The sequence below is a fragment of the Fusarium solani genome, assembly GCF_023522795.1.
Source record: "Fusarium solani strain SB1 chromosome Unknown bctg00000000, whole genome shotgun sequence".
NCBI lineage: Eukaryota > Fungi > Ascomycota > Sordariomycetes > Hypocreales > Nectriaceae > Fusarium > Fusarium solani.
The window spans coordinates 1,215,054-1,242,209 of record NW_027072157.1 but is presented as its reverse complement, the minus strand read 5'-3'; the positions used below and the strand labels follow the sequence as shown (position 1 = coordinate 1,242,209).

The 27,156-nt window shown below is 55.2% G+C and overlaps 9 protein-coding genes across 9 annotated transcripts; 4 read left to right on the top strand and 5 right to left on the bottom strand.

The window, feature by feature from the left end:
* Positions 1-1,209: 1,209 nt before the first annotated feature.
* MRS44_000401 (uncharacterized protein) lies at positions 1,210-7,659 on the bottom strand (the record flags this gene model as incomplete). The annotated part of the gene is made up of 3 exons (XM_046272149.2): positions 1,210-1,345; positions 1,406-7,391; positions 7,440-7,659. The coding sequence occupies 3 exons, from the start codon at positions 7,657-7,659 to the stop codon at positions 1,210-1,212; spliced, it is 6,342 nt and encodes a 2,113-aa protein (XP_046129470.2).
* Positions 7,660-11,456: 3,797 nt separating this feature from the next.
* Positions 11,457-12,030, top strand: MRS44_000400 (uncharacterized protein; the record flags this gene model as incomplete). The annotated part of the gene is made up of 4 exons (XM_065624027.1): positions 11,457-11,465; positions 11,549-11,682; positions 11,721-11,833; positions 11,888-12,030. 4 exons carry the CDS (start codon positions 11,457-11,459, stop codon positions 12,028-12,030), a joined length of 399 nt encoding a protein of 132 aa, XP_065479752.1.
* A 1,238-nt stretch (positions 12,031-13,268) lies between these two features.
* MRS44_000399 (uncharacterized protein) lies at positions 13,269-13,836 on the top strand (the record flags this gene model as incomplete). Its single annotated transcript, XM_065624024.1, has 2 exons — positions 13,269-13,488; positions 13,550-13,836. The coding sequence occupies 2 exons, from the start codon at positions 13,269-13,271 to the stop codon at positions 13,834-13,836; spliced, it is 507 nt and encodes a 168-aa protein (XP_065479751.1).
* A 597-nt stretch (positions 13,837-14,433) lies between these two features.
* MRS44_000398 (uncharacterized protein) lies at positions 14,434-15,657 on the top strand (the record flags this gene model as incomplete). The annotated part of the gene is made up of 2 exons (XM_065624023.1): positions 14,434-14,565; positions 14,614-15,657. 2 exons carry the CDS (start codon positions 14,434-14,436, stop codon positions 15,655-15,657), a joined length of 1,176 nt encoding a protein of 391 aa, XP_065479750.1.
* A 466-nt stretch (positions 15,658-16,123) lies between these two features.
* MRS44_000397 (uncharacterized protein) lies at positions 16,124-17,183 on the bottom strand (the record flags this gene model as incomplete). Its single annotated transcript, XM_065624022.1, has 3 exons — positions 16,124-16,330; positions 16,444-16,813; positions 17,122-17,183. 3 exons carry the CDS (start codon positions 17,181-17,183, stop codon positions 16,124-16,126), a joined length of 639 nt encoding a protein of 212 aa, XP_065479749.1.
* Positions 17,184-17,658: 475 nt separating this feature from the next.
* On the bottom strand, positions 17,659-18,115 carry MRS44_000396 (uncharacterized protein; the record flags this gene model as incomplete). The annotated part of the gene is made up of 3 exons (XM_046276856.2): positions 17,659-17,831; positions 17,887-17,899; positions 17,957-18,115. 3 exons carry the CDS (start codon positions 18,113-18,115, stop codon positions 17,659-17,661), a joined length of 345 nt encoding a protein of 114 aa, XP_046129474.1.
* Positions 18,116-18,857: 742 nt separating this feature from the next.
* On the bottom strand, positions 18,858-19,493 carry MRS44_000395 (uncharacterized protein; the record flags this gene model as incomplete). Its single annotated transcript, XM_046274009.2, has 2 exons — positions 18,858-18,918; positions 18,982-19,493. The coding sequence occupies 2 exons, from the start codon at positions 19,491-19,493 to the stop codon at positions 18,858-18,860; spliced, it is 573 nt and encodes a 190-aa protein (XP_046129476.2).
* A 608-nt stretch (positions 19,494-20,101) lies between these two features.
* On the bottom strand, positions 20,102-21,247 carry MRS44_000394 (uncharacterized protein; the record flags this gene model as incomplete). Its single annotated transcript, XM_065624021.1, has 1 exon — positions 20,102-21,247. One exon carries the CDS (start codon positions 21,245-21,247, stop codon positions 20,102-20,104), a length of 1,146 nt encoding a protein of 381 aa, XP_065479748.1.
* Positions 21,248-23,685: 2,438 nt separating this feature from the next.
* MRS44_000393 (uncharacterized protein) lies at positions 23,686-26,837 on the top strand (the record flags this gene model as incomplete). Its single annotated transcript, XM_046281418.2, has 3 exons — positions 23,686-23,980; positions 24,038-25,791; positions 25,845-26,837. The coding sequence occupies 3 exons, from the start codon at positions 23,686-23,688 to the stop codon at positions 26,835-26,837; spliced, it is 3,042 nt and encodes a 1,013-aa protein (XP_046129478.2).
* Positions 26,838-27,156: the final 319 nt, after the last annotated feature.

Genomic DNA, 27,156 nt, shown 5'->3' with positions numbered 1-27,156 from the left:
TATGGACAAGTGTAGTGGGTGTGTCGATAAAGGGGCTTTTTTCAAGTTGTAAGTACCTTCCAGAGATCACCATGTAGGACACAAGATACCTCTTAAAAACGATTATATACTATGTCGTCCCGACAACTCGGAATTTGTCTTGTGTTGATCAGCTAGGAAATCTTCAAACGATGTTTATAGTTTCTAACTCACGAGTTAAGGGGGGGCGACAATGGCCAAGTACAGGGAGCCAAATCTTGAGAGAATGACTGTCGATGAAATGCCCAAAGGCGACAAGGAAGGCGCCACTGAAAGGGTTTTGTCCCGGAAATCAAGACGGCTTTGCTGGCAAACAACCAAGTATGGATCATAACGGAGTAAGCTTCACCCTGCCTATCGACTGACTCGGTGGTGTTTGTGGCGGGGTAGTAATCGAGGGCCCCCTTGGGAGCTACCAAATAAGAATATGCGGCAGATAAACTATCACAAAGTTCTGAAGATAAAATTAATAGTGACACGTCCATGTCGGCAAGAGCGCTGCTTATGCTCTCTCCTCGTCATGCTTCCAGTGGCAAGTGTTGAGGTAATACGGGATGGAACCCGTGCTGGATTCTCGATACTCTAAGATAACGGGCATATCGGTCGGGCTGGATGACTTGACATACTCCATTCTACAATTGCAACATTATCAAACATGATCGAAAGATTGGCATGAGGGGTTCTAATACCACCATTGACCAAGGATACGGTATGCGCGGTGACGCTGGAGTGGCTGGTCGGCACTACAACGACCCCTGGATGAGGAATGTCGACATGCCATCACCAAGTAAGATAAAGAGATGGGTATAAAGGCGAGGTAATGCTTAGGGATAGTATTTACGTAGTGTTATCTAAATGCCCAGATAAATCTGGTCAAAGTTAGGGTAATGTTCAGGTAAGGGCATAAGCTCTAGATGATCGAACCAATGCCACTACCTATGTGGCCGGCCAACCTCACTCAAGAGAGAATTCAAGACAAGTAGGTAATCCAAAATCATAATTTTATATATCCAGCCTAACGCGCAATTCTACAAATTGGTATAGAAAAACAACAAAGTCGCAGTTCCCCGTTAACCCAAGCCTGCATGAGCTCCAATTGTCCCACAATCAGGGTATATCGCTGAACCGTTTGCTCCCATGCCCACAAAAAACACGAGAGAAAGACCATCTTGGAATGATGGCGTCATCTATCTAAGCCTCAACTTGGATCTGGGTGAAGATCTCCTGCGCGGTATGCTTGGTGATACCACCGGTAACTGGCAGGTTGGTGTACTGCTCGAGGTACAGATCAACCTCACGAGCAGCCTGGCGACCTTCGTTGATACCCCTGATAAAACAGTTAGCTTTTTGGTTCACAATCTAGAACACATGTGTAGTGATAACTTACCAGACAATCAGAGACTGGCCACGGCGGGCGTCACCGGCAGCAAAGACACCCTCAATGTTGGTGCAGTACTTGCCAGGAGGCGTCTTGACGTTCTTGCGAGCGTCCTTCTCAATGTCGTCACCGAGCACACGAGCCTCAGGGCCAAGGAAACCCATGGCGAGCAGGACAAGGTCAGCATTGAAGTACTGCTGAGAACCGTCGACCTTCTTCATGTCCCAACCACCGCTGGGAGACTTGGTCCACTCCACCCGAACGGTGACGATACCCTTGACCTTGCCGGAACCGTCGCCCATGAACTCCTCAGACATGATGCAGTACTCACGAGGATCCTTACCAGTGTGCTGGCGGACCTCGGTGTGGCCGTAGTCCACACGGTAGATGCGAGGCCACTGGGGCCAGGGGTTGTCGTTGGCACGCTCGGGCGGGGGCTGGGGCAGCAGCTCGAAGTTGGTGACCGACTTGGCACCATGACGAAGAGAGGTTCCGATACAATCGTTACCAGTGTCACCACCACCAATAACAATAACGTGCTTGTCCTTGGCAGAGATGTAGGTGTTGTCGGCAAGCTCGGAGTCGAGGAGAGACTTGGTGTTCTTGTGCAAGAACTCCATGGCGTAGTGGATGCCGTCGAGCTCGCGGCCCTTGATAGGCAGATCACGAGCGACAGTGGCACCGGTAGCAATGATGACAGCGTTGTGGCTAGCCCGAAGGTCGTTGAGAGAAGGATGACCCTCTTCACCAACAGCAACACCAGTCTTGAAGATGATGCCCTCAGAAGCCATGAAATCGGTTCGGCGCTTAACGATACGCTTGTCAAGCTTCATGTTGGGGATACCGTACATGAGCAGACCTCCCAGACGGTCAGCACGCTCGTAGACAGTGACGAGATGACCAGCCCGGTTGAGCTGATCAGCAGCGGCCAGACCGGCGGGGCCAGAGCCAATGATGGCAACAGTCTTGCCAGTGCGGACCTCGGGTGGTTGGGGGACCATCCAGCCCATCTCGAAACCTCGGTCAATGATGGCGCACTCGATCGACTTGATGCCGACAGGGTCCTCGTTGATACCCAGGACACAAGCACCCTCGCAAGGAGCAGGGCACACACGGCCAGTGAACTCGGGGAAGTTGTTGGTCATCAGCAGACGGTTAAGAGCATCCTTCCATTGCCCTTGGAAGACCAATTCATTCCACTTGGGGATAATGTTGGAGATGGGGCAACCAGTCTCGGACTGACAGAAAGGAACACCGCAGTCCATGCATCGAGCTGACTGATACTTGAGCTCATCCTGGTCCAGGCGAGAGCTGAGCTCAGCCCAGTCCTTGAGACGAGAGGTCACAGGTCTGTACTTCTCAGCGCGACGCTTGTACTTCATGAAACCCTTAGTCTTGTCGAGCACAAGGGCGCGCTTCTTCTCAGCGGCGTTGTCGCCAACAGCCTCTTCGAGATCCTGGAGCTTGGCGGCCTTGTCTGCCTTCTTGGTATGAACACCCGAGACGACGGGCAGGTTGTACTCGGCACGCTTGGCCTCTGCCGCCTTGGCAGCCTCCTCCTCGAGAACACGCTTGTAGTCGACGGGAAGAACCTTGATGAAGCGAGGCAGAGCACGGTTAAAGTCAACCAGGATGCGGGCGGCACGCTCGGATCCAGTGTAGTGGTGGTGGTCCTCAATGAGACCACGAACGAAAGCAATCTCAGTGGCGTCCTCGATGGGGCCGGCCTCAACCATCTCATCGTTGAGCTTGGACATGAAGTCGCCGTGGACATCCAAGATGTAGGCGATGCCACCAGACATACCAGCCGCAAAGTTGCGACCAGTAGATCCAAGAATGACAACGCGGCCACCAGTCATGTACTCACAGCCGTGATCACCAACACCCTCAACAACTGCGGTAGCACCCGAGTTTCGGACAGCGAATCGCTCAGCTGCAACACCGCGGAAGAAGCAAGTACCAGTAGTAGCACCGTACAAGCAAGTGTTTCCGATAAGGATGTTCTCCTCAGCCTTGAAGACGGCAGAGCGAGGAGGGTAGATGATCAGGCGACCACCCGACAGACCCTTGCCGACGTAGTCGTTGGCATCACCCTCTAGTTCAAGTGTGACACCGGGGGCAAGGAAAGCACCGAAGGACTGACCGGCAGAGCCCTTGATATTAACATGGACAGTGTCCAGAGGCAGACCAGCCTCTCCGTAACGCTTGGAGATGTGGTAGGAGAGGGAGGTACCCATCGCTCGGTCAGTGTTGACAATGTCACACTCGATTCTCGAGGGCAGACCCTTGTCGAGGGTCAACTCGGCCTCGGAAATCAGCTTGTTGTCGAGTCGGACATAGAGCTTGTGGTCCTGCTTTCGGACGTTGAAGGTGGCGACACCAGGTCGGAGCTTGTGGGCAGGGGTCAGGAGGAGGGACAGGTCAATGTTGGCCGTCTTGTTGGTTCGCAGGTCATCGCGCATCTTGAGGACTTCGACGTGGCCAACCATCTCGTTGATGGTGCGGAAACCAAGCTGAGCCATGATGGCTCGGAGCTCGTTGGCGACATAGTAGAAGAAGTTGATGACATGCTCAGGGGTACCCTTGAACTTCTTGCGCAACTCGGGATCCTGGGTAGCAATACCAACAGGGCAAGTGTTCAAATGGCACTTGCGCATGAAGACACATCCCATGGCGATGAGAGGAGCGGTGGCGAAGCCCCATTCCTCGGCACCAAGCAGACAGGCCAGGGCGACATCGCGACCAGTCTTGAGCTGACCATCAGTCTGCACAACGACACGACCACGGAGATCGTTGAGGACCAGAGTCTGGTGAGTCTCAGCCAGACCCAGCTCCCAGGGCAGACCGGCGTACTTGATACCAGTCCATCGGGAAGCACCAGTACCACCGTCGTGGCCAGAGATCAGGATGTGATCAGCCTTGGCCTTGGCGACACCAGAGGCGACGATACCAACACCAACCTCAGAAACAAGCTTGACGGAAACTCGAGATCGAGGGCTGGAGCACTTCAGATCGTAGATCAGCTGCTTCAGATCCTCGATGGAGTAAATGTCGTGGTGAGGAGGAGGCGAAATAAGACCAACACCAGGAGTCGAGTGACGAGTGCGAGCAATCGACTTGGAGACCTTGTGGCCAGGAAGCTCACCACCCTCACCGGGCTTGGCACCCTGAGCCATCTTGATCTGAAGCTCGTCAGAGTCAGCCAGGTAGGCGGAGGTGACACCGAAACGACCAGAGGCGACCTGCTTGATGGCAGAGCGCATGGTATCACCATTGGGAAGACGCTGAGATCGCTCAGGATCCTCACCACCCTCACCAGTGTTGGACTTGCCGCCAAGTCGGTTCATGGCGACAGCGAGGGTAGAGTGAGACTCCATGGAGATGGAACCATAAGACATGGCACCAGTGCAGAAGCGGCGGACAATGTCGGTCCAGGGCTCAACCTGGTCAATGGGGACGGGGGTGCAGTCCTCAAACTTGAAGTCAAGGAGACCTCGGAGAGTACAGTTCTTGATCTGCTCATACTCGGAGCGGGAGTAAGCCTCGTAGGACTTGTCGTTCTTGGTTCGAACAGCGTCCTGGATGTTGGCAATCGAGGTAGGGTCGTTGACGTGAGGCTCACCGCCATCACGCCAGTGGTACTCGCCGGACTCGGGAAGGCCAGTAGGTCCAACGGTGGATCGCGAGGGGAAACCACGCTCGTGGAATCGGAAGGCGTCTTCAGCAATGAGCTCGAAGGTCAGGCCCTGGATACGGGAAGCAGTTCCCTTGAAGCATCGCTCGACAACGGACTCGTCAAGACCGAGGGCCTCGAAGATCTGAGCACCCTTGTAAGAAGCAAGAGTTGAGATACCCATCTTGCTCATAACCTTGAGGATACCGCCGTCGCACGAGTGTTTGTAGTTTCGGATAAGAGCATCATCGCTCAGCTTCTTCTTGATGAGACCCTCACGGTTCAACTTGAGGATGCACTCCATAGCAAGGTAAGGGTTGATGGCGTCCGCACCATAACCGAGGAGAACACACATGTGGTGGACCTCACGAGCCTCGGCGGTCTCAACAACCAGGGCAGCCATGGATCGCCACTTGTTGCTGACCAGGTGGTGGTGGACCATGGCAGAAGCCAGAACAGCAGAGACGGGAATGCGGTCAGGGGAAGTGTTACGGTCAGAGAGAACAATGACACGGTCCCGAGCCTCGATGGCAGCAGTAGCCTCTTCGCAGATCTTGTCGAGGTGGCTGATGTAGCCCTGGACACCCAGGTTCTTGGGGAATGTCAGGTCAATAGTCTTGACAGTCCAGTCAGAGTAGGTGGAGGACATGTTGTTGATGGCATTGAACTCCGGGATGGAGAGGATGGGGCTGGGAAGCAGCAGACGGCCGCACTGGGAGGAGTCCATCTCCAGCAGGTTACCCTGGGGGCCAACATAGCACTCCAGAGACATGACAATAGACTCTCGGATGGGGTCAATGGGAGGGTTGGTGACCTGGGCAAAGAGCTGTCGGAAGTAGTCATAGAGCAGACGAGGAGCCTGGGTCAGGCAAGCCAGAGGGGCATCGTTACCCATGGAACCAAGGGCTTCCTTCTCATCGGCGGCCATGGGGGCAAGCAGCAAGCTAACCTGCTCGTGAGTATATCCAAAGGAGAGCAGAAGGGGATCAGCCTGGAGAGTCTTGTCGTCCAACTTGGGCGCAAGGTCCATGGCCTGCTCCATGGTCTCGAGGACCTTGGGCATGGTAATCAATTCCCTATCAAGCCACGCTCGGAAGTCGTGTCTGCTAGCAACAGCCTCCTTCAACTCCTTGTCGTCAATGATACGGCCAGCCTGAGTATCAACCAGCAACATGCGACCAGGCTGGAGACGGCCCTTCTGGATGACAGTCTCAGGCTCGACGGGGATGGTACCGACTTCGGAAGCGCAGATGATACGGTCGTCGTCCATGACGTAGAAACGGCAAGGTCGAAGACCATTTCGGTCCAGGTTAGCACCACAGTATCGACCATCAGCAAAGGTGAACAGAGCGGGACCATCCCAAGGCTCCATCTGGCAGGCAGCCCATTCGTAGAATGCGGCCTTCTTGGGGTCCATGTGCTGGTTGCCCTGCCAAGCCTCGGGGACCATGAGCATGACAGCCTCGGGCAGAGAGAGAACTCCGTTGATGGTCAGAAGCTCAAGAACGTTGTCAAAGGCAGCAGAGTCAGAGCCACCATCCTCGACGACGGGGTACATCTGCTCAAGCTCCTCCTTGAAGATATCAGACTGCATGACACCCTCACGGGCGCGCATCCAGTTCTTGTTACCTCGCAGAGTGTTGATTTCACCATTGTGGGCAGCCCATCGCAGAGGCTGAGCACGGTCCCAAGATGGGAAGGTGTTTGTGGAGAAACGAGAGTGCACCAGGGCGAAGTGCGCCTCGTAGTCGGCGTTGACGAGATCGTGGTAGTAAGAGTAGACCTGTACAGGAGCAAGCTGACCCTTGTAAACAATGTTCTTGTTGGAAAGGGAGCAGATGTAGAACCAGTTGTGCAGTCCAATGCTCTGAGTAGCACGCTTGCGGAGGATGTACAGCTGTCGCTCGAAGAGGCGATCGTCGAACTGCTCAGGATCAGTCATCTCCGGAGCAACGCCAGCACCATAGGCGGAGGCAAGGACGACAAAAGGCTGGGCAATAATGGGCTCGCGAGACTTGGCAGCGGGACCCAGAAGAGTCGAGTCAACGGGGGGCCGTCGCCATCCCAGGACTCGAAGACCCAACGACTCAGCAACATCTTCCAGCTGCCTCTTGGACTCCTCAAGAGTCTCCTCGTCGGGCTTGAAGAACAGGTTTCCCACGGCGTACTGGCCCAAAGGAGGCAGCTTAATGTCCTCCTCCTTCTCAAAGTTCTTGATAAAGAACCGGTGGGGAATGGATGTCATGACACCAGCACCGTCACCATCTCGAGCATCGGAACCCACAGCACCGCGGTGGGTCATATTGCAGAGCAGGTTTCGGGCTGCAAGAGGTCAGTCTTGTGCAACTACACTTGGGACGAAAAACTCACCATCGCTGACAATCTTGTGGCTAGGCTTGCCCTTGATGTGGCAAGCAAAGCCGACACCACAGGCATCCTTCTCGAGAGAAGGGTCATACAGACCCTGCTTCACCGGCAAGGCACCAGCCCACGAGTCATTGTTGTCAGTCTGATACTCATAGGGGATGTATGGTTGTTGCTCGGATTCGATATGGATCTGTCGGTCGTCGAATTCCTCGTTAAAGCCCATGCTAGGCGAGGGTGTCGACCGGGTCTAGGTGGGGTTGGTGGGGGTGTTTGGTGGGGTGGAGGATCGCGGGGTTCCTCGGTGGAAGAGCAGCAGTAGCGACTCTAGCGGAGATCTAAGCATTTGGAATTAGCATGGGTAAGGGGACAGGATGAATACGACAGGTAGAATGGATTGTGCAGCGAGATCCAGTGGTCGGGCAATAAAAATCCAAGGTTATTCCTCCAGGCTGCCAATCCCCACAAACTGTGCCGAGATTGGTGCGAGATGGATCCTTCATTGATTCCCATTCCGGCTTCGGGAGTGGCGCTGATAAGGGTATCTTGCGATAAACTCAATCCGTCAACCACACAAGATGCGGCCGTGTTGCCCCGCTAAATAGCACCGGTGGCTCCCACCACACTGACTCTGTGCCGCACCATGAGTCGCCGGTGAGCTGATTCCATTGCGGACATTGCTCCCGAGAACGGATCACGGCAACTGTCCACTCCAAGACAAGACGATGCAGTGCCAGAAGAGGTTCACGCAGCCGCATCAGCCAAGCTTTCACAGCTGTCTTGTTTGGGCCATCGACCCACAGAGTGGCCAAGTCGGTGGTCCTCTCGGTGGTCTCCCGGGCGGGCCCCCTTGCCCCGGTGTGCAGAGTGGGATGTTGCAGGGCGGCACAGCCAATAATGGCCCTCGCAATGCCAACAATGCATGCGGCTAAGACAAGGGGCCCCTAGGAGGCGCCTGGGGAGGACGTCACCTCGGCGATGCCACCACTGGCCGAACATGGGAACAAGCGCCACGCCAGTCAGAGAAGCCGCGAAACCGGAGAGATGGTTGCTGCATTGGCTCCGCTACAAGAGTCGTTGTTTTCTATCGGTTGAGAATGTGGCATGTGATTTCGGGACTGTCGCCAGTTGAGGTCGTGTCGTTTTCTCCTGGCAGCGATGGCCCGTTTGTCGATTCTCCATGAATTCAGGTCGGAGGCACGGGTCATGCCGTCCATAGTCGTAGGAAAGAAGGCGGGGTATCCAGACAAGGTGCTGAAGCAATGGGGGATGCAATGTGGGCAGCACTCAGCACACAACTTACCAGGGATGCTTGGTCCTCTTTACCAGAGTAGAGCAGTAAAGCGAAAGGGTATCAAAAGGCGACTGGCTTGCAGCGGCAGGATAGGCACGTTGGATTCTAGGGAAGGGCGAACGCGAGAGGACAGAGCAGAGAGGTAGGAGGAAGAGGGAGGGCGAGAGGGAAGAAAAGTTGGAGGGGGAGGGCAACGGGTCTGCTTTTATGGAAGGAGGAGAGTTGTGGGAGGTGGATGGGGAGCAACCTGAGGGTGGGAGAATGGGAATAGATGTCCGGGGCCGTCACCAATGCTAAAGCAGTGCCAACTCGGTCTCTCGGCAGCTCAGAGCAAGCCAACTCGAGTCACAGCTCACCCAGCACTGGCAGTCTGCTTGGGGGGGTCTGCCCGGTTCGAGTCAATCGACTGGGTCCAGCTAGGTCCAAAGCAAGCAGCTTGATCCAAGCCCCACGAAAGGAAAATGGGTGAGCAAAGAAAAAAAATCCAATGGAGCGGCTACGGCGTGCGTAGATGGTTCAGGCTAGGTACCGGGGGAGGGGTGTGTGTGAGGGGAAGACGGGGAGGGGGGGGTACGTAGTGTAGGGCTCCAGCTCTCGGGTTGAGTGAGGAGAGGAGAAGCAGACAGGACGCACAGCGGAGGAGAGTAGCCCAGCCCACAGTCGCACTGCGAAGTGTGAAGACGAGGAGACACAGACGGCGTCAAAAACGGAGTGTCCAGGGAGCAAGCCCACAGGGTTATGCGTAGCGGGGTGGGGGACCGATGATGCTGATGATGTTGATGGCTGGCGCTCGAGTGAACGCTGGCGGGGGTTTTGATGAGCAAGGGTGCACTACACGGAGTCGAGAATGGATGGGACGGCGGAAGGGTGCATCAATTGTGTTGTGCTGGCGTCTATTGAGAGGTTGGATGGCAGATGTATATCACATGGGAAATCCAGACAATCCGCTTGGATAGGTTGATAATATCTAGCTTTTTGCGTTATCTATCAAACTTTCTTCTTTGTGTGCTGAAGAAAAAAAAAACGACCTCGTCGCCCCCAAAACACCATGGACGCCCACTCCATGTCTAAGACCAAGACGAACTCCTACGTCTTCGGCGTGCAGACCCCGAACCCGACGCAGGCGGGCGCACACCACCCTACCGTGGACCGATTTGTCTACCGTTTTTACTAGTTAACTTATGAAATGGGGGAACGAGAAAGCACATGCCAACAAAAACAGCGCAGGCAAATGAGGTTCCAGGCATTTGCACGACGCTCCCGTCATTGACATGCCACCATCCGGGGCGCATCAGAGCAGTCAGAAATTCATGGATTCCACGGACTGCCAGCCTAGGGTGGGCAAGCCCTCATCCCCTCGGCGTCACTCCCGCGCCCCAGGTGCCGCTGCCCATGGGCATCTCGGGCATTTGGACCTTGCGATTCGAGCCTGTTCCGCCGATGCGCGAGGTCCAGGGTTGGTTGATTGAAGCTCGGACACGTCCCATTCATCCATACGGAATGCCGCGCTTGAGAGAGGTTTACGTTTGGCCTCTCCTCTTGGTCCCAGCTTTCCCCATCCCCCATGCCAAGTTGAAATAACCATATCCATGTCTACCTACCTATTTCTTCGGTATGTGTATGTCGTGATACTATATCGGCCTTCCCCTTCCATCCTTCGGGCTGTCCTCCGAAGCAGCCTGGAGATGCGAGTCTGGAGCCTCACAGGGCTTCAACGCCTTGACCATGACCTGCCTTAGCCCGTCTTCTCCATCCCGCCGTCCCGCCACCCGTCAATCCAATCTTCCGCTCCATCCCTCTCCATCGTCCGTCCCGTTCTCTGCTCCATGTCTTGCCCTCCACTTGTTCCATCCATCCTTGATCCCATCCATCCATCCATCCACGCTCCTCCGTGGATCGGCATGTCTTCGGACCAGGGGATCCTGCTTCCCCGGCAAATTCCCTTTCTTCTGGGCGAACACAGGCAAGAGGAGGCGAAAACGCCCATCTTTTGCTGGGCGAGATGGCACTAGGAGATGCCGTGGATGGAGGAGCTCCGACGAGAGAACCCCTCCTTTCCGATCTGCACCGGTCAAGGGATGCGATCTACTGCCAGCTACGTCTTTGATACCGGCCAGCCCACTCAGAGAATTGATGACATATTGCCTACATACCACTACAGTACGCTCGCCTCATTGAGATGAGATGTCCACTGCAGAATGCACATCCTGGTGTCTACCAAGGTGTTGTTTCCCCCATGTATTCGTTGACCGAAATACCTGGTCTGCTTCTCCATGTTGCGGGCGCTCACCGACTCGCTTACACCGTGGCAAGCAGACAATGCTCCCCGTGTTTCTGAATTAATCAAGCCATGTACTGTCGTTGCCTGATTCTGATCCTCTTACCGTTGTCCTGACCTGACAGCACGGTTGACAAACCCAGAAAAACACCAAGCGGTCAGTCCGTCAGCCCGTTGGAGTCAGTCAACTTACTCGCGGTGGATACAGACAGACAAGCAACCATCCATGCAGTGGCCAAACAGCCTCAATTGCTCTCCTCCCCCGGCCGTTTCTCCTTTTGCGCTTCTCTCCGCTCCTCTCCGCTCTCCGCATTCATCTCAAGCCCGATCTGTTTAACCGACGCGAGGGGGATGAAAGAGATCTTCCCTCACACGGCCCAATCACCTACAGGCTGATTCGGCGTTGACGGCGCATCTCTATCTCTTGTCAATCTGTGAATGGGTTTGCAACATGGTTCGTGTAAGAGAAATCCGGCCGAGGGGACGAGACTCTACCGCAGGCCAAGGACCAGCCACGCACGAGCGCACCCCACAGAGCTGCAGCTCCCTCCGTCACCCTTTCAAGCCTTTTCCCTCTGTCCAGCGGCGCCTCAAGCCAGGGTCGAGGGCGCTAGGGTGCCAGGCAACCAGGGTCCGGCTGGATATGGCGCCGAATGGCTGGAAGATGCTGCGAATCCGTGCGACGCCGCCTGGAACGTTAAACCTACCTCCGCAGGGATCAGCTTCGACCTCTCAACTTGCGACACCAATCACGGCTCGCCATTTTCAAAGCCCAGGCTGGCCGATGTCGCGCCCACGTTGCTCGCCTCCAAAACGAGGCTAGAGAAGGTCTGCGATGAGCCATCCCGTACGCTTGCGAGCCTGGGGACCTTTGACGTACAGATGCTGCGCGCGGGGGAGCTAAGCCGGGTCTGATTCGTCGGGAGACCCCCAACTTGAGCCATCTCGCAGTCCGCATCAAGAGCGACCTCTCCGAGGAGCTGGATGTTGCATCTGCTGCGCTGCGCAACGGGCGCGAGATTTGAGATGTGATTCCGCGAGTCACAGCTATCCGCCCCGACGTCCCTACGCACATGCGCCAGCACCGCAGCTTGCTGCTACGTAGCATGTCCGTCCCTCTCGCCTGCAGTTGGGCAAACCCAACATTGATTGTCACGCCAGGCTGGATATTGAGGCTTTCCAGGGCTGATCAAGGGACTGGGGTCCTCAAACTGCAGAGCTGTTTGGGTTTGGCTATGATCTTCACAATTGGATGTCATGGCTGCCAGTGCTGTGCTTCTGCCACGCCGCCGCAATTCCACCCGGCGTCATCGACATACGAAGCAGACGTTACTGCTTATGAGATGAAAACTATCCCCCGTCATCTTCATTGGCGAGAACCTTGGTCAAGGCCGCCGACCAAGCCGAATGGGCTTCTCGGTCTGGCGTGAGAAGCAGGCCACACAGCATAGCGGAGTTGGCCCTGAGATTATGCCCTGGGGGTCTTCGGGATGTTTGCAAGACTCGCCGAGCGCACAGCAGAGGCGGCCGAGGCCCTGACCCTCCATCTCCATGCCTCCTGTCGTTGAGTGTCGTCTCACGGTCTGCCATCACCCCATATCGCACAGTCACAAAATGGACAACAGAAAATTGGGGGAGGCGGCCAATCACGGACCCAGCCGTCTTCGGTGCCGTTTCTTATCTCGAACCAACCAACTGCTACCATCGCGTCTGCGGCATCTCTACACTAAAACGGAAGAAGCTCGTGCCGTAGAGTCACACACCACACGGCAGCCAAGGGTGCGAGATCGCCTAGCGCCGTCTTTAGTCGACGCCATCGCACAGACGCACATGTCTCGCCACGCTTCGGGAGTCCCTGCGAGGTGCGAGGGGCCCTGTGAGGTTCTGCGAGGTGTTGCAGACGCCTGCAGCGAAAGACGTCACTAGTTTTGGTAATTTGAACCGGTCGACGACTTACATGGCAGCCAAAGGAGAGGTTCCATCAGCCATGGCTGCTAGGAGCGCCTGTCAGCGGCGGCGGATATTCAATTATCAATCAAGGCCTCTGCTTATTGTCCGTGTTCTTTGTGTAGCGGACGACGTCTAAAAGTCGTGGTAGCAGGCATCTGGCTCGAGCACACGGATCTCATCCCCATCTTCCCCGACGCATGCAAACATGGCCCTACCGAGCCTCACGGTGTTTGTCCTCCGCCAACCATGACCGACACCTTGACGAATACGTGTACAATGGGATTTCTCCTGAACAGCTTGGACGCACTGCAGGATGGATGCTGGCGGCGGACCACACACATACGTCGGCGCCGTATCTCCTAGCGCGAGTGCTACAGTTTCTTATCTCTGGGCCTGGGATGCTAAAACGGCGGGCAAATGGATGCCGAGAGCAGCTCAAATCAAGTCGAGGCATTATAAATATGAAAGCGAGCAACTGGCCGGGCGGAGCCTGTGGTCCTGTGGAGGTCAAGACGAAGGCAGCGAACTTGGGGGTAAGCTCTCAGGAAGAGGGCCGAGTTCGGCGGTGCTAACGGTCGGCCTGCATTTTTGCAGTGCGTGTCGCGGATTTGCGGAGCCGTCATGGCCAGTACCAACGCCCACAGCCTCACTCGCGCGCAGCCTGGACGAGCCAGTTTCCGATTCCCGACGACTCAAAGAACCTCCCTCCTTGCGAAGGACGGGGCAGATGCCGACGGACCTCCACGGTCCAAGTCCGGGGTTCTCATCTCATCAAGGCGGACCTCGGCGGGCACCCCCAGCGTCCTGCTCGACCTACTTCCCCCGACCGCAACGACCCGACATCTCCCGAGGTGCAACTCGAATGCCATTCCAAGTCTTAGTTCCGAACAGCATAGTCTGTTTCGGTGCATAAGGGAACGACCTAGCGCAGGAGCGGAAGCGACGCTGCAGGAGTTTGTCGCCGAGCAAGGGTTGAGGCACACCCGATGGTCTTTTTTTCCCTTGACCTCACACAATGAATAAACCCATCGGGCGCATCCCCTTGCGACCGAACGAACGATGGGCAGGACTGGGAAAAGGAGAACCATCCCTCTGAGCTTGGCCGCAGGCGGTGAGTTACAGAGTTGCAATTTCACAACGGCAGAGTTGCAGTCGTTGTCTGGCCTTCATTTCCCAGAAACACGAGCCTAGAACCTAGTGTCGAGCCAGAAACTGCCCACACCCAGTTGGCATTCCCCCAACCGATCCAGCCGCTGCAAAATTAGGGGGCCCTACTTGAGCGAAATCCTGGAAACCCGAGGGACGCATTCTCTTGGGCGGAATTTCCAGTTCGTAGTCTCGGTTTCTGTCGATCGAGTTGAAGATTCATCGTCGTCGTGGAATTTTTGTTGGTGATGTTTCATTCTAGGCCTGCCTGCGGCTGCGGCTACTAAGCGCGGTGTCGCGTCTGTCGCGTGAAGTGCCCCGCCATTTTTGGAATGTACCTCAGCAACGTTGACGATACGTACCTTATCTTCAAAACATCACACATACATCCATCAGATTCGACGGTGACGACGTCGTCGATAACTCTCATGTTTACCACACTGCCGGATTTTACACCACGAGATGTATGTTCGTCCAATTCTTCTGCAATCATATCTACTGACGCCCAACAGTCACATCTTCTGTGGTATAGATCTTCTCGCAGCTCCTTCTCCCCGCCGGGACCCCTCGAAGAACTCAACAGCGAATCGCAAAATCCTCAGAATGCCGGGAACCAGTCGCGCCAGCGCGGTAAGATTATCGAGCGCTCGGCTCTCGCGCGTCTCGCCTCGGACGAGCAATACATGCAGCGACGACGGTTGAATATCCAGAATTATGGCAGTGGCTGGCTAAAACCACCAGGTGTGCCCAAGACTCTGCACCAGATGCGCGAGGAGAAGCGGGAGCAGGAAGAACATCAAGAGGCAATGCGACGGGAACAGCTAGCTCAAGAGTTGGCCGAAGCCGAGGCAGAAGGCATGCCCGAAGACGGCACAATGGACGATGTACAACTCGATGGTGCTCAGGATCTGGATGACGAAATTCCCGATGCTGATGATGGATTTGGTTTTGACGACGATGACGATGAGGACGACGAAGAGGAAGATGAAGAGGAGGAAGAGGAGGATGACGATGCAACCGAAGCAGACGAATCAGCACTCAGGGAAGAGCGACAGAACGACCTCATGGCTTCACAAATAAGGATGAACGATGACACGTTCCGAGAAGCTCTCGTCCGGGGTGAACCGGATGCCGGCGATATGTACGGTGACGGCGAGGATCTCGAAGCCGAAGATAACGGTCATCTCCTTGACGAAGACGATTTCGCCCAGGAGGGTACGGATGACGGGCTCGGCGTGGACATGGACGCCGACCTCGATGACGACATCCCCGAGGCCGAGAGCGGTGGTTATGAGCACACCGACTCCGAGGCCGAGTTGACCAGCAGCGAGGAAGAGCCTGACGAGGAAGAGGAGGATGAGGACGAGGATGATGACGCCGATGTCAGCTATGCACCTCGCTCCACGACCCTCCCGCCTCCACGATCACCAACATTCCACGGCCGCTCCAGCATGTCACATCCACGCGTCAGCATGGACCTCAGCAACCTCCTCTCCCAAGACGGCAGCAGCTTCATGGAGAGCAGTCCAGCTGGACGACGTGCCCGCCAAGGGTAGCATTTGATGACATGACACGAACGAGATGGGATACGGGATAGAAATAGGGTTTTTGGGAAGCAGCTTTTATATACCCTTTTTGTTTTTTTGGCCTCATTATCAAGAATTGAGAAGAAGATAAAATGGACTCGCTCTTGGTCTCACTGGATAGCTGGCTACCAGACAAGTCAAGAACGGTGAAGATTACAAACTTTGTATGGGCAACGCTCGACGTGATGATGCTTCTCATGTCTGCCCGAATACTTACTCCCCCCGTATCATGATGCAGAAAAATATTCCCAATACGCCATCCCAAACGCCATCCAGAAAAATGCATCCCTTACTGCCTTCTCTTTTTCCTCATGGTGAACCCTCCAGCTCTAGTGTGGTTGTCGACTGAACCTTGACATTTGGCCCCGTCGATTATGTACCCTCCATTACTCGGCGTTTATCTCGTTAATCCGAATCGAGTGTTGTTGTTTTGGCATTAAAAGAGCCACACGTAGGTAAAGAGCAGGATGACGGCAGCAAAGAAGGCGATCCAGACCTTCCAGCCCACACCGGTTCGCTCGGCCATGAGGAGCATGCGGTTCATGGTGCCGCGGAGGCGGACTCGTGTCGAGTCGAATGTGTCGTTCATCTTCTCGGCCAGGGCCGAGGACTCGCGGATCTCGTCTCCGATGGCGACCGTCATCTAGAAGCCAGCTGTCAGTGTCTGTCCAACTCAACTGGTTGTATCCTCGCTGCCATCTCTTTGGCTCCTTAGGAAACCAAGGGAAAGACAGGGGAGTGTCCAGAGAAACTCACATCCTTCAGCACCTTGACCTTGCCGAGGATACCCTCCACCTGCGCATCATTCTGGCTCTCCAGCTCATTCAGCACAGCGTCGCTGTACTGCCCCCTCCGGTTCGGCGTCGCAGACCTAAACCCGCCCCTCGCGGCCGCCGCACCGCCGTCGTACCCTCCAGCCCCGAGAGGCGATGGCGAAGGAGCCCCGTATCCGCCGTAGCCGTACCCGCGGCTCGGGCTGGCGCTGACGGGCCGCCGCGAGGCCGCGTCCCCAGTGTATCCCTCGAAGAGCGCGCTGCGCGAGTCGCGCTGGTGAAGCGATGAGGCGCCGAATCTGTTTTTGGTCGCGGGATTGTCAGTGACTCCGGAAGTGGTGACGTGGTTGCCGCTAAGGACAAGAGAGATGCCTGAGACGAGACATACCGTTGCGCCATGGTTAGAGGGTTTGAACAACTAGGAGCGGGATTCAAGATTGAGCCAAGAGGAAAGAGAATTATATTTCAAGAAGGAAGAAAAGAGGAAGAGGGAAAAAATCGAGGGGCTCGCGAATCTCGGACTTGGCCCCCTACGATGATCCTGGTTGGGTCAACTTTTTTTTTAGGTGTTCGTGTTCTCTCTGGCCTGGTCTGATGATCAGGGGAGGCGGAAATCGGGGGGGTTATGGGGACGGAGTGATGGACACGGATGGATACGTACCGACCGAGGGGCTGTCCAATGATGGATCCAATGCCATCGCCACTTGAGTTTAAGCTCAACATTGCGAGAACGACAAAGGATTGGACACGATTGGTAGACTAAAAAAATTATACCTGGGGATCGATCAAAGGCAGATGAGAACTGTTCTTTCAGGGGTGCTCAAATTGGATGCTGACTTGGTCCAAAACGTGTACAAGTTCACGCAGCTAACCATCGAATCCGCATCAACGGTCTCTCGCGGATTCAAGACAGCCTCGTTTGACCGTATTAAGGTGCTTCCATATTGCTCCATGTCTAACTAATGGGGACAGTAGCTATGCAAAGCAGATAATGCTGGGTTTTTGGCTGATGTTATCCACGACTCCCTCCATCCCGCCCAGATCCCAAATCCAGGCCCGAGTTAAAGAGTTGCCTGCCAGTTCCCATTTTTTATTTGTTCACGTCCCAAATCATAACATCATGCCTCTCCCACCCGTTAAATCCTGCGCGAACGTGTCGTCAAATGGAGGTTTGCGACTTCTCGACGTGCGCTGAAATCTAGTCGGACATCTTGACATCCTCGGTGGGCTGGAAGTCGTCATCATCCTCCTCATCCTCGTCCTCGGCGGGATGTTGCTCGGCAGCCTTGGCAAAGTCGATGACGGCGCCTCGGGTGCGACGACCGCCCTCGACGATGTTGTTGAGATCAATCTCCTCCATGCCGTCCTCATCTGTGCAGAATGGTTAGCTATGGTCAGGGTCTAAGTGTTGCGAGTGGGCGCATACCAGCTTCGACGACCTAGGAACCCCATGTTAGTAATGCGTACGGAAATAAACAAATTGCGGCAGCACATACCTCCTCATCATCGTCACTGTCATCATCATCATCCTCATCCATGGCAGTGTCCTCATGGATATCCTCAGGGGCCGCAGCGCCCTTGCCCTTGGACTCGGTGACAGCATCCTCCTGGATCTTGGTGGGATCCTGGGGAATGGTAGCGCTGTTCTCGGCCATTGTTGCGGTGGAAGGTGTTATTTGCGATAGCGTGGAGTGGAGAAGTGGTGTTTTGGTAGAAGTTCGCGAAGAATTGGGAGTTTATGCAAAAGCGAAAGATGCGACGCGAAATGCAGGTGAGCGAGCCAAGTGAATTGGTTCTGGCGCGAGTGGGTTGCGACGAGCTTCAGTTTTAAAGCAGGTGCATGCGACGCCCAGCCAGATCTTCTCATAGCAACCGCTCTAAGCCTGATTTGTCTTAGCGGTATGCGGCCTTGGTATGGTTTGCCGTGTCACATGGTCTGGCACGTGATATCATTGATTCTTCCCCTGAATGCAGCGCCCAGGCAAAGGAACAAACAAGCAAAGAGGAGGAATCCAAGAGAAGGCGAGTACGGTCAGTTTGTATCAATCCATGTTGATTCTCGGATACTCAAAATCACAACGTATCATGGGAGAAATGGTCAGTTGGCAACATCCAGGACACCCTCCAGAGTATGTACCGAGACACTCATTCGAATCTGAAGCAGGCGGAAAGCCACGATACTCGAGACCTAGGGCGGAAGAACAGGCTCCCGCCATATCACAATAGGTTGTGCTCGGTAGTGAAGGCATCCCGCTGTACCCGGCCGCCGTTCACACGTCCAGGTTCATGGGAACACGGTGAACATAGAGGTCTCAGGTCGTACACACAAAAACCATCATCAAATGAATTCGTCGTAAAATGGTTGAATTAGAGCCGGTATTGATTGCGCTGTATCCTCTATTTGTCGCCTCCTCCGGCCATCGACATGACAACCACGACAGCAATAAGCCACCAGTACCTATACCAAACAGTTAGCATTCCATCACTTTTAGCACTTCTGGGGGAAACAGTTTGAACTCACTTTTGCAAAAACGTCTTCTCTTCCTCCTCGCCCACCTTCTTGCCGTTGGGCGACAGCACAACCGGCTTGTTCAGCTCCGGCTGGCTCCCCTTCTTGTCCGCAAACACAACAGCCTTGGGGCCGAAATCCCTCGTCTGCCCGGCGTCGATCCGCACGCCCTTGAACGCGACACTGCGCACGTCGCCGGCGCCGTCCACGGAAAGCATCACCGTCGGCGCGTAGCCCTTGCCAAAGTTGTCGGCCGACGCGGCCGTGGTGCCGCTAATCCACTGCGAAGACTTGGTGTCGTAGAGGCCGATGCGGACGAGCGATGCGCCCTCTGGCAGCTCGGGCGCCTCGTAGGAGATGACTTCGGTAGAGGCGAGGGCGGCGACATCGTAGGCTACTTCAGCCAGCGGTAGGGGGGCTGATGGTGAGGAGTGGACAGGCTGGACGTAGATCTGGGCGGTGCGCGGTTCAGCCGCAGCAAGCGCAGCAGCGCAGATGGTTGATAGAAGCGTCGTGATCCTCATCATGGGCAGCGCAGCGGGACACGGCTCTACTTTTGGGATGAGATGGTTGTCGTGGGGGTGCAGACCGTGTAGCTGTCGATGCTCGGAATTGACACCTGGACAGCGTCATGTCCATGGCGGCTGATCCTCGGCAGAATTCTCCAGACGCCCAGGTCTACCCATGAAGATGGGGAATTGGCATGGAGGTCCCAGCTCAACGGCTACCACCTCAAGACCCTGGACATGGAACACATTTGATTGATGGATAATTGCTCTCGAGTCTGAAAACTTGTCTCTGATGAAATGCAATGTAATTTTTTCGACATAACGGTCGAGTCTAAGGTCTGCCTCCCAAGCTGTGTGTACAGATGCTTCATTGCCCAACCCGGTGATGCTGTCTTAAAATGAATCAATAGAATCGCCCCGGTCCCCAACGCCAGTAAATGTCGTGTTGTGCAGGGTCCACCCTCGGTCCCTCCGTCATGGTCATGCATCCATCCGCTCGCCATGTTGTATGCGTCCAAATACATCGACCGAGATGGCGTCTTTGAGCTGTCGGTCGGTCGGTCTGTAAAGTGGAAATATATGCTCCGATATCGTCTTGGAATGAGCACCAGGCTGACGACGTTCTAATCGTCCGAACTAGCATTATCTTCTCCATCCATGCCATCGGCCTCGATGTCGTCTTCGTCGTCTTCTTCAGACCCGTCTGATTCTAGAATGTAACCTGGAGTTCGTTCCACCAACCCTTTGTAGTAGGCCACCAGGACCTCTGGATTTGGCACAATCTTCCAGTCCACGCGGTAGAGAAACTCGAGTTCAAGCAGTTTAAGCTCGGCTACTCGAACACCACCGACCCTGGCGTACGTAGTGTTGTTCCAGAAGGAATCGGATAATCCTTTTGCGGCTACCGTGGCCGCGGTTATGAGAAATCGGTGTACAGTCAACGTATTGATGGTAAATTCTGGGTACATGGCGCACAATCGGTCAATATAATAAACCATGGCCAGTAGAAGCGGCGGTGTCAGGGTCGCATGTCGGGCCAGGCGGTGTAGATAATCTCGAACAGAAATACCAGGTGCAGTCCTGTAATCCACGTCAGTTGGTTGGCTCCATTGTAAAAGCTGCAAAAGAGCCTCAAAATACCTCGAGTGAAATCGTGTCAGGCCGCCATTCGATATTCGGATGGCGTCATTTGTAGCTATTAACTCTGCCAGCATGTGGGCAATCAACTCGACCATGTCCTCGACCGGACAGAATTGATAACTCTCGGGCAAAACCTTTGGCGGCGGCGCATCGGGTTTTGGTCGCTTAGTCGACGGTGGTGGTGATTTGGCAGCGGCAGTGGCTTGCGAGTTGGCCAGGGCGGGCGAACTTCGACGTTTGGTTGGCGACACCCCGCTCAGCGCTTGGGCTTGTTGCACGATCTGCTCCTGGGAAGGGCGTGAGGGGGTTGCGGACGACTTTGACATGGGAGACGGCCGAGGCGACTGCAAGGGCTGCGCCGGAGGCTTCTGGGAAAGCGACGACGAGAGTTGCTGAGCATCGGCGGGGGACCCTTGGACGCCCGAGTCGTTTGCGACATACTGTCTCGGGCGCTGGATCGGAGACGACTTCATAGCGTCGGCAGAGGAAGAGGCGCTAGAGCGTGTGGAATGCCGTCGCCGGAGAGCTGGCGAAGGCTTTGAGGAGTGCTGGGGAGACGACGTCGCATATCGAAAGACGGTAGGCGAGGCATTGGTGGAGGCGGACAAGGCAGGAGACGTCTTGAGCATCATCTGCGGTGCATGGTCGAGTTGTCTGTCGTCGGTTCGTCGGTTCGTGGATGTCAGTCGAGGGGTTTTCGGCTGTCAAAGTTCAAAGTGCGTGGTTGATAGGGCTGAGGGCCGGCTGGAAAGGAGGGAGGAGAACAAAGGGGATTTGAAGATTTGAAGTGGCGACCAAGGAGCACCAAGTTGTAGATATGGGGTCGAATCGAATCGCGAATTAGATCATGGCGTTGGGGTCGATTCCATGTGGACGCGACACTGCGCAAACTGGCTGCCAAGAACTGGCGCTATCGACGAGAACGCTCACCGAGGGATATCAGACTAACAAGAACAAAGCCCCCAATGCGGCTGGGTTATGGTGGTGCACCGACCGATGCAATGGTGGCTGTTTGTCAGACACGCGCGCACGAAGAGTTTGGCTGGTGGAATGGTGCCGGATGGCGGCCGGGCAATGGATGGGTTGTGTGGACTGTGAGGGAGTGGGTGTGGATATTGGGTCTCCGGCGGATGGGCTGCGAATGGGTGCGTGCGCTGAGCAGGAACGGACAGGCCGGAATCCTTCGCACGGGGTGATCCCTAGGACGGATTTCCGGGCCTTCTAGGTGCCTTTTGGGCAGTCTAGGTTGTTCTCGAGCCTCTAGGTGCCTCTGGCTGAACTCCCCGTCTCCAGCTGGTGCTCTTTTTCCCGGCATGGAACCTACCGGGCCGCGCTGCCTCAGTCAGGAGGAGGTCTTCTCCCAAGCCGTTAGTTACCTAACGCAAGCTTGGCAGGCCTTGTTAGGACTCGAGGGATGTGTGTGTCCTCAGGATGGGAGCCTTGGGCTACTCCTTTCGGAAATAGATGTGTAGAAATTTTTTCAGGGGCCGTTGAGAGCCGAGAAAGTGTGAGTCCAAGTCGAGGGCGTGATTCTGGTGGTTCTAAAGATGGCGTCAGTGTGTGCGAACAACAAGAATGCCCAGGCTCAAGGCGCCTGTCGCGATCTGTGGTTGGCCGGCTGATGCTCTTGTGATTGACTTAACGAGGCAGTCTTGTTCGAGTTATTGCTTCTCGCCTGCAAAACACGAGATGAATGCCGACACACCACTATCACGGCAGCACTCGATCAAGAGATTCACACTGCCGCCTGGCTTGCAAGCATCAAGCTGGAGGCCAAGCAACCTGCTAGCCCTGTCTCAGAGAAGACGGTCCCTGACTTTTGGCGTTACCCCAGACGCATCTCACTCCCCCAGAAAGAGCCTCGCACAAGCAGGCGCTTGTCTGGGCGTTTGTGAGCCACTCGATGGGCAACGTGGACGGAAGCCGGGCTGCCAGAGGGCGAAGCTCCCCGGGGTCCCGTCGACCCCTCGCTCATTTCGCCGGCTGATGAGTCGTCCAGGAAGGGAGCTCGGTGAGGAGTACCGCAGGATCGTGGAGCTTTGAGCTTGATTGCTGCTGCATGGCGGCATCATGGAGAGAGTCGGTCCACAATCGAGACGAGAGCGCGGCTAGACCATGATGAATGAGGAAGGTTTAGTTTCTGCTGGCCGCGCCGTAGACACGCAAGACGTCGTGACACAATCAAACTGACACATCTCCCAACTCACTGGGACGTCGAATGCACGTGGAACGAGTCTTTTCCCATCATCCGCCTTGCCTTGCTCTCTCGTACCTGTGCACAAATCTTTCTTTTTTCGTCTCTCATCTTGTGATATTGCCCAGAGCCTCCGTCATCTGCGTGTAAGCGGCATCAGCGGCTGTCGGGGGCTTACACGCCGGCGGTTCAGCAAGAGGACGCATTGCCCTGTGCAAGCGAGCAGGAGTAGTCAGCGGTGCACAAGAACAGACAAGACAAGGTAAAAGCCCTTCTTGACCAAGGCAGAACGCAGTCATGATGGCTTCAGATAATTGTCGTCAGATTTAAAGGTGAGTCCACCGTGGGGGCTCATGAGCCGTCAGCCACGGTTGCACGAGTGTCCCAGGGCTCATTCCCTCTCTTATCGGCCCCGATAAGACAGGACAAGCGCGGAACACGTGCCTCCCGCTACTCGGAGTCCACCTGGAAACCCATCCATGCTGTCTTGACGTGATTGACCTGACGCCGGGTTCCCCAGGCTGTACCTACGTAGCAACGCAACTCGCATGTTTAATGGTTTGACACTCTAGGCTCCATCACGACAGAACATCGATCGTCTAGCCATCGCATCAGCCCATTGGCATAGTACTTCGATTCTCGACTTTTGCTTCTTCTCTTCTCTTTGCATCGGGAACATAGCTCTCCAGTTCGTTGGCGCATGCAGATTGGGTGTACAGACGCGATCATCAGGTGGCCAGTGTCCTCGAATTTTAGCATCCTCGAACGACAAGCGCAACAACATTTTGCATCATCCGCAACGTCTCTGTTTATCGCTTCTTCGACTCCGACTGCATATCCAAAGTTTCTCGTTTGTCTCATTAATTCGTCTTGATGGCTCGACCGCAGAGTCCCCCGATCTTGGCGCAACTGCGAAGCGCCAGAACTTTGCCCGAGCAGACCGCTGCCCTGAGAGCTCTGAAGAACGAGGTTGTCGGTCACGTACAAAGAAAGGAGTTTTGGATCAGCTTGGGTGTTCTTGATCCTATTGTCAGGACCTTGACTTCAGCCAGGCCGCCGGTCAAGCCAAATGGAAAGGATGCACGATTCCCTCTCACGCAGAGGCCGCTATCGGAGGATGAGAGCGTGAGGTTACAGGCGCTGCAGCTGGTGGCTAGTTTCGCCAATGGTACGGTATTATACATGTTGAAATTTTGTTGTTGTAGTTGCTGATGGAGAGGAACAGGTGGTCCAGCTTTCCTTGCTCCCCTCCATGCCGCGCGAGCGATCCCCGCCCTCATGGCCAACATATCTCCGTTTACGAACGCACCGCAGCTTGTCGTGGCTTCTCTCAGAGCCTTGACAGATATTGCAGAAGCCTCGATCCTAGCGCCGCCATCCTCACCCATCGATATCGAGTCCCTAGCCGATACTGTCTTCTCGCCACAATATCTCGACTCGTTCGGAGCTATGCTCTCCATTACCTCCACCAACTCTCTTCTACAATCTCAGGTTCCGCTTGCAGCGGGTCTGATTTCTCGTCTTTGTCGAGAAGACCGTCATCAACAAGCGTTGACGACATCTGGAATTCTGGATGCACTAGCCACGCGGCTGGCCAGCGTTGCCGTACTTCGTGGAGAGGTCGTCCCCGGCGCTGATGAAGCAGCGAGGAATGATGGGCTTTTGGACGCTTTCCCTGAACCTGCACCCAAGAGCCTGAGGCTTGCGCCGATCCTTGAAGCTATTGCAGCTATTCTTGGGGATTCAAAATACAGGGCCAACAGGCTCATCGACTCTCCCTCCATCCTCGCCGTGTTCCCCTCGATCAAGTTTGAGCCTGCAGAGGCCACGGATCCCCGTTACGATGCCGAGCAGCCAGGGCCCAATGTGTCACGTCAACCGCCATTGACTGCGATGGAGTTCATGCTTCCAATCGGCCTGCCTCGAAGTCTATCGACATCTCCATATGGCTCGTTTTCTCAGGGGGCATCTTCGGATTCACAATCTTCTTCTCGGTCATCACTGAGTAAATTCAGCTCATCCGCGATTTGGGACTCACCTCGATATCCGCCAGTCGGCTCGAATGGCGATGACACGGAAGAGATTGAAAGTCCCTTCATTCCCTGGCTGGTACACCTTGTGAGGTGCTCAGAGGAATATGATCGCCTCCTTGCTTCCTCTATTCTTGCTGCGCTCATTAAGGGTGGCGTGGGAAGCAAGGGTATGAGAGAAGCAAGCTTGGGGCTCCTTGTTGTTCCTCTACTGGTCGACATGATCTGTAAAAATGACAAGGACGCTTCCGATGTGAACGAGGTGGACGATGCGAGCAAGCGCATTATTCTGGAGCGAGCGCCAGTGGTGCTGGCCCGGATGATCACGGACAGCGAATACCTCCAGAAGGCCGCTTACGAATGTGATGCCGTGCCGGTATTGAGCAGACTTTTGAAGCATGCATATGCCCCTGTTCGAGACACTACGCAGCCGCGTTATTGGTCGCCACAACCAGATACGGATATGGAGGTTGAGAGCAATTCTCCGCTTTCTCAGCTAGGTCAAGAGGGCCAGAATGGACTTTTGATCCACCGGCTCAGGGTGCGAGAAAGCACACTCAAGGCTATCGCCGCCCTTGCGGGGGGCAAGGAAGACTACAGGAAGGCGTTTGTGGCCGAGGACATCACCTCGTACGTTGTCGAGTCCCTCTCGGAGTATCCCAGAAAGCCACAGACAGCCAAGGAACGAACAGCAGAAAAGTCAAGCGGCGATGCTACCAGGAAGGGGGAAACTGCAGGATACGGCGCAAACCCCGCGTCAGTGATCATCGCGGGCTGCCATGTTGTCAGGATGCTGTCTCGGTCGGTCAACATCTTGCGTACATCGCTGGTGGACCACGGAGTTGCGCTTCCCATCTTTCGATTCATGAAACACTCGGACGTCAATGTTCAAGTTGCTGCCACTGCAACCATCTGCAACCTGGTGGTCGAAGTCAGTCCAGTGCGCGAGGTAAGTCCATGGCATATTTTGTCTGCAACGAACTTAGTAGCTAACAGTAACAGCTTCTTGCAGAAAACGGAGTTATGAAGGTGCTCTGCGAGCATGCGCACTCGGAGAACCCTGCCCTTCGACTCAATGCCTTGTGGGCGCTCAAGCACTTTATTGATGCTGTTGGACCTGATTTGAAAAAGGCATGCCTGGCGCAACTTGATCCAGGATGGTTGGAGCAGCTCATTTGCGACGACACAGAAGACTTGGCCTTGCAGATGGCCAGGGAGAGGGAAGCGTCGGGACTGGACATGGATGACGATGTGGACATGCAACAATCAGACGAGGCACACCGCTGGGTGTACGGCACCAACGGTATGCTTCGAGAGCTGGATGCAACAAACTCGACAAGGCTGCGTCAGGTGGAAGACAAACTGGCAGCGGTGCGAGAATCCGAGCTAAATCCGGTGCGGAGGGCACGGAATGACGATTTGGCGATTCAGGAGCAGGGCCTGGACTTCATCAGGAACCTGATCGGAAGACCGGGAGCTGGGCTGTCGGAAACGACAAATGAGACGACAGAAATGATCGACTACCTTCTGCGCGAACTCGGGACGGAGCGACTGTTTGAAATCCTGTCATCCAAGCTCCGGGCCAAGGTGCTCCGACCTTTCTCCCGCCGAGCTCCGGTGACGGGGCGGGAGACTCGGTTGCTCCACCCACAGGCCAAGATCATTGTGGCCGTCATCTACATCCTGGTGCACATCGCGGCTAGCATCCCTCGGCACCGGCAGATGGTGATCAGCCAGACTGAGCTCCTGAAGCTTCTGGCCCAGCAGGCGAGCAGCAAGGACAGGGAGGTCAGGGTGGCACTATGCCATCTGGTCATCAACCTCACCTGGCAAGAGGACGATGGCGAGGCTCAGGCATGCGCCCAGAGAGCGCACGAGCTGCGGAAGCTCGGATTCCACGCCAAGATGGAGGCGCTCACCAAGCAGGATGGGGACCTGGATGTGCGCGAGCGAGCCAAGACGGCAGCATATCAGATAGAACAGGCCACATACTGATTGTGGTGCTGCAGGGAGGGAGGGAGGAATGTACTTTTGTGTAGATGTATTATGGACTGACCCTTCAAAGGAAGGGAAGAGCAGCGGTGACAAAAAGCGATTCTTGTTTTGGAGTGTAACATTGTAAGTAGAAGAGATGTGGTACATGCAACCTATAGCACCTATACTCTGCACATCACATCACGCAGTCGAATATCATGATGGGATACGCTGGAAGACGAGTACGCTCCCCATCACATTTCTCTCGTGATATCATGGAATTGGCGGCAGATTGTACCATGCAGTCCACTGTACATCTGCCGGTGCTAGTTCTACTGCA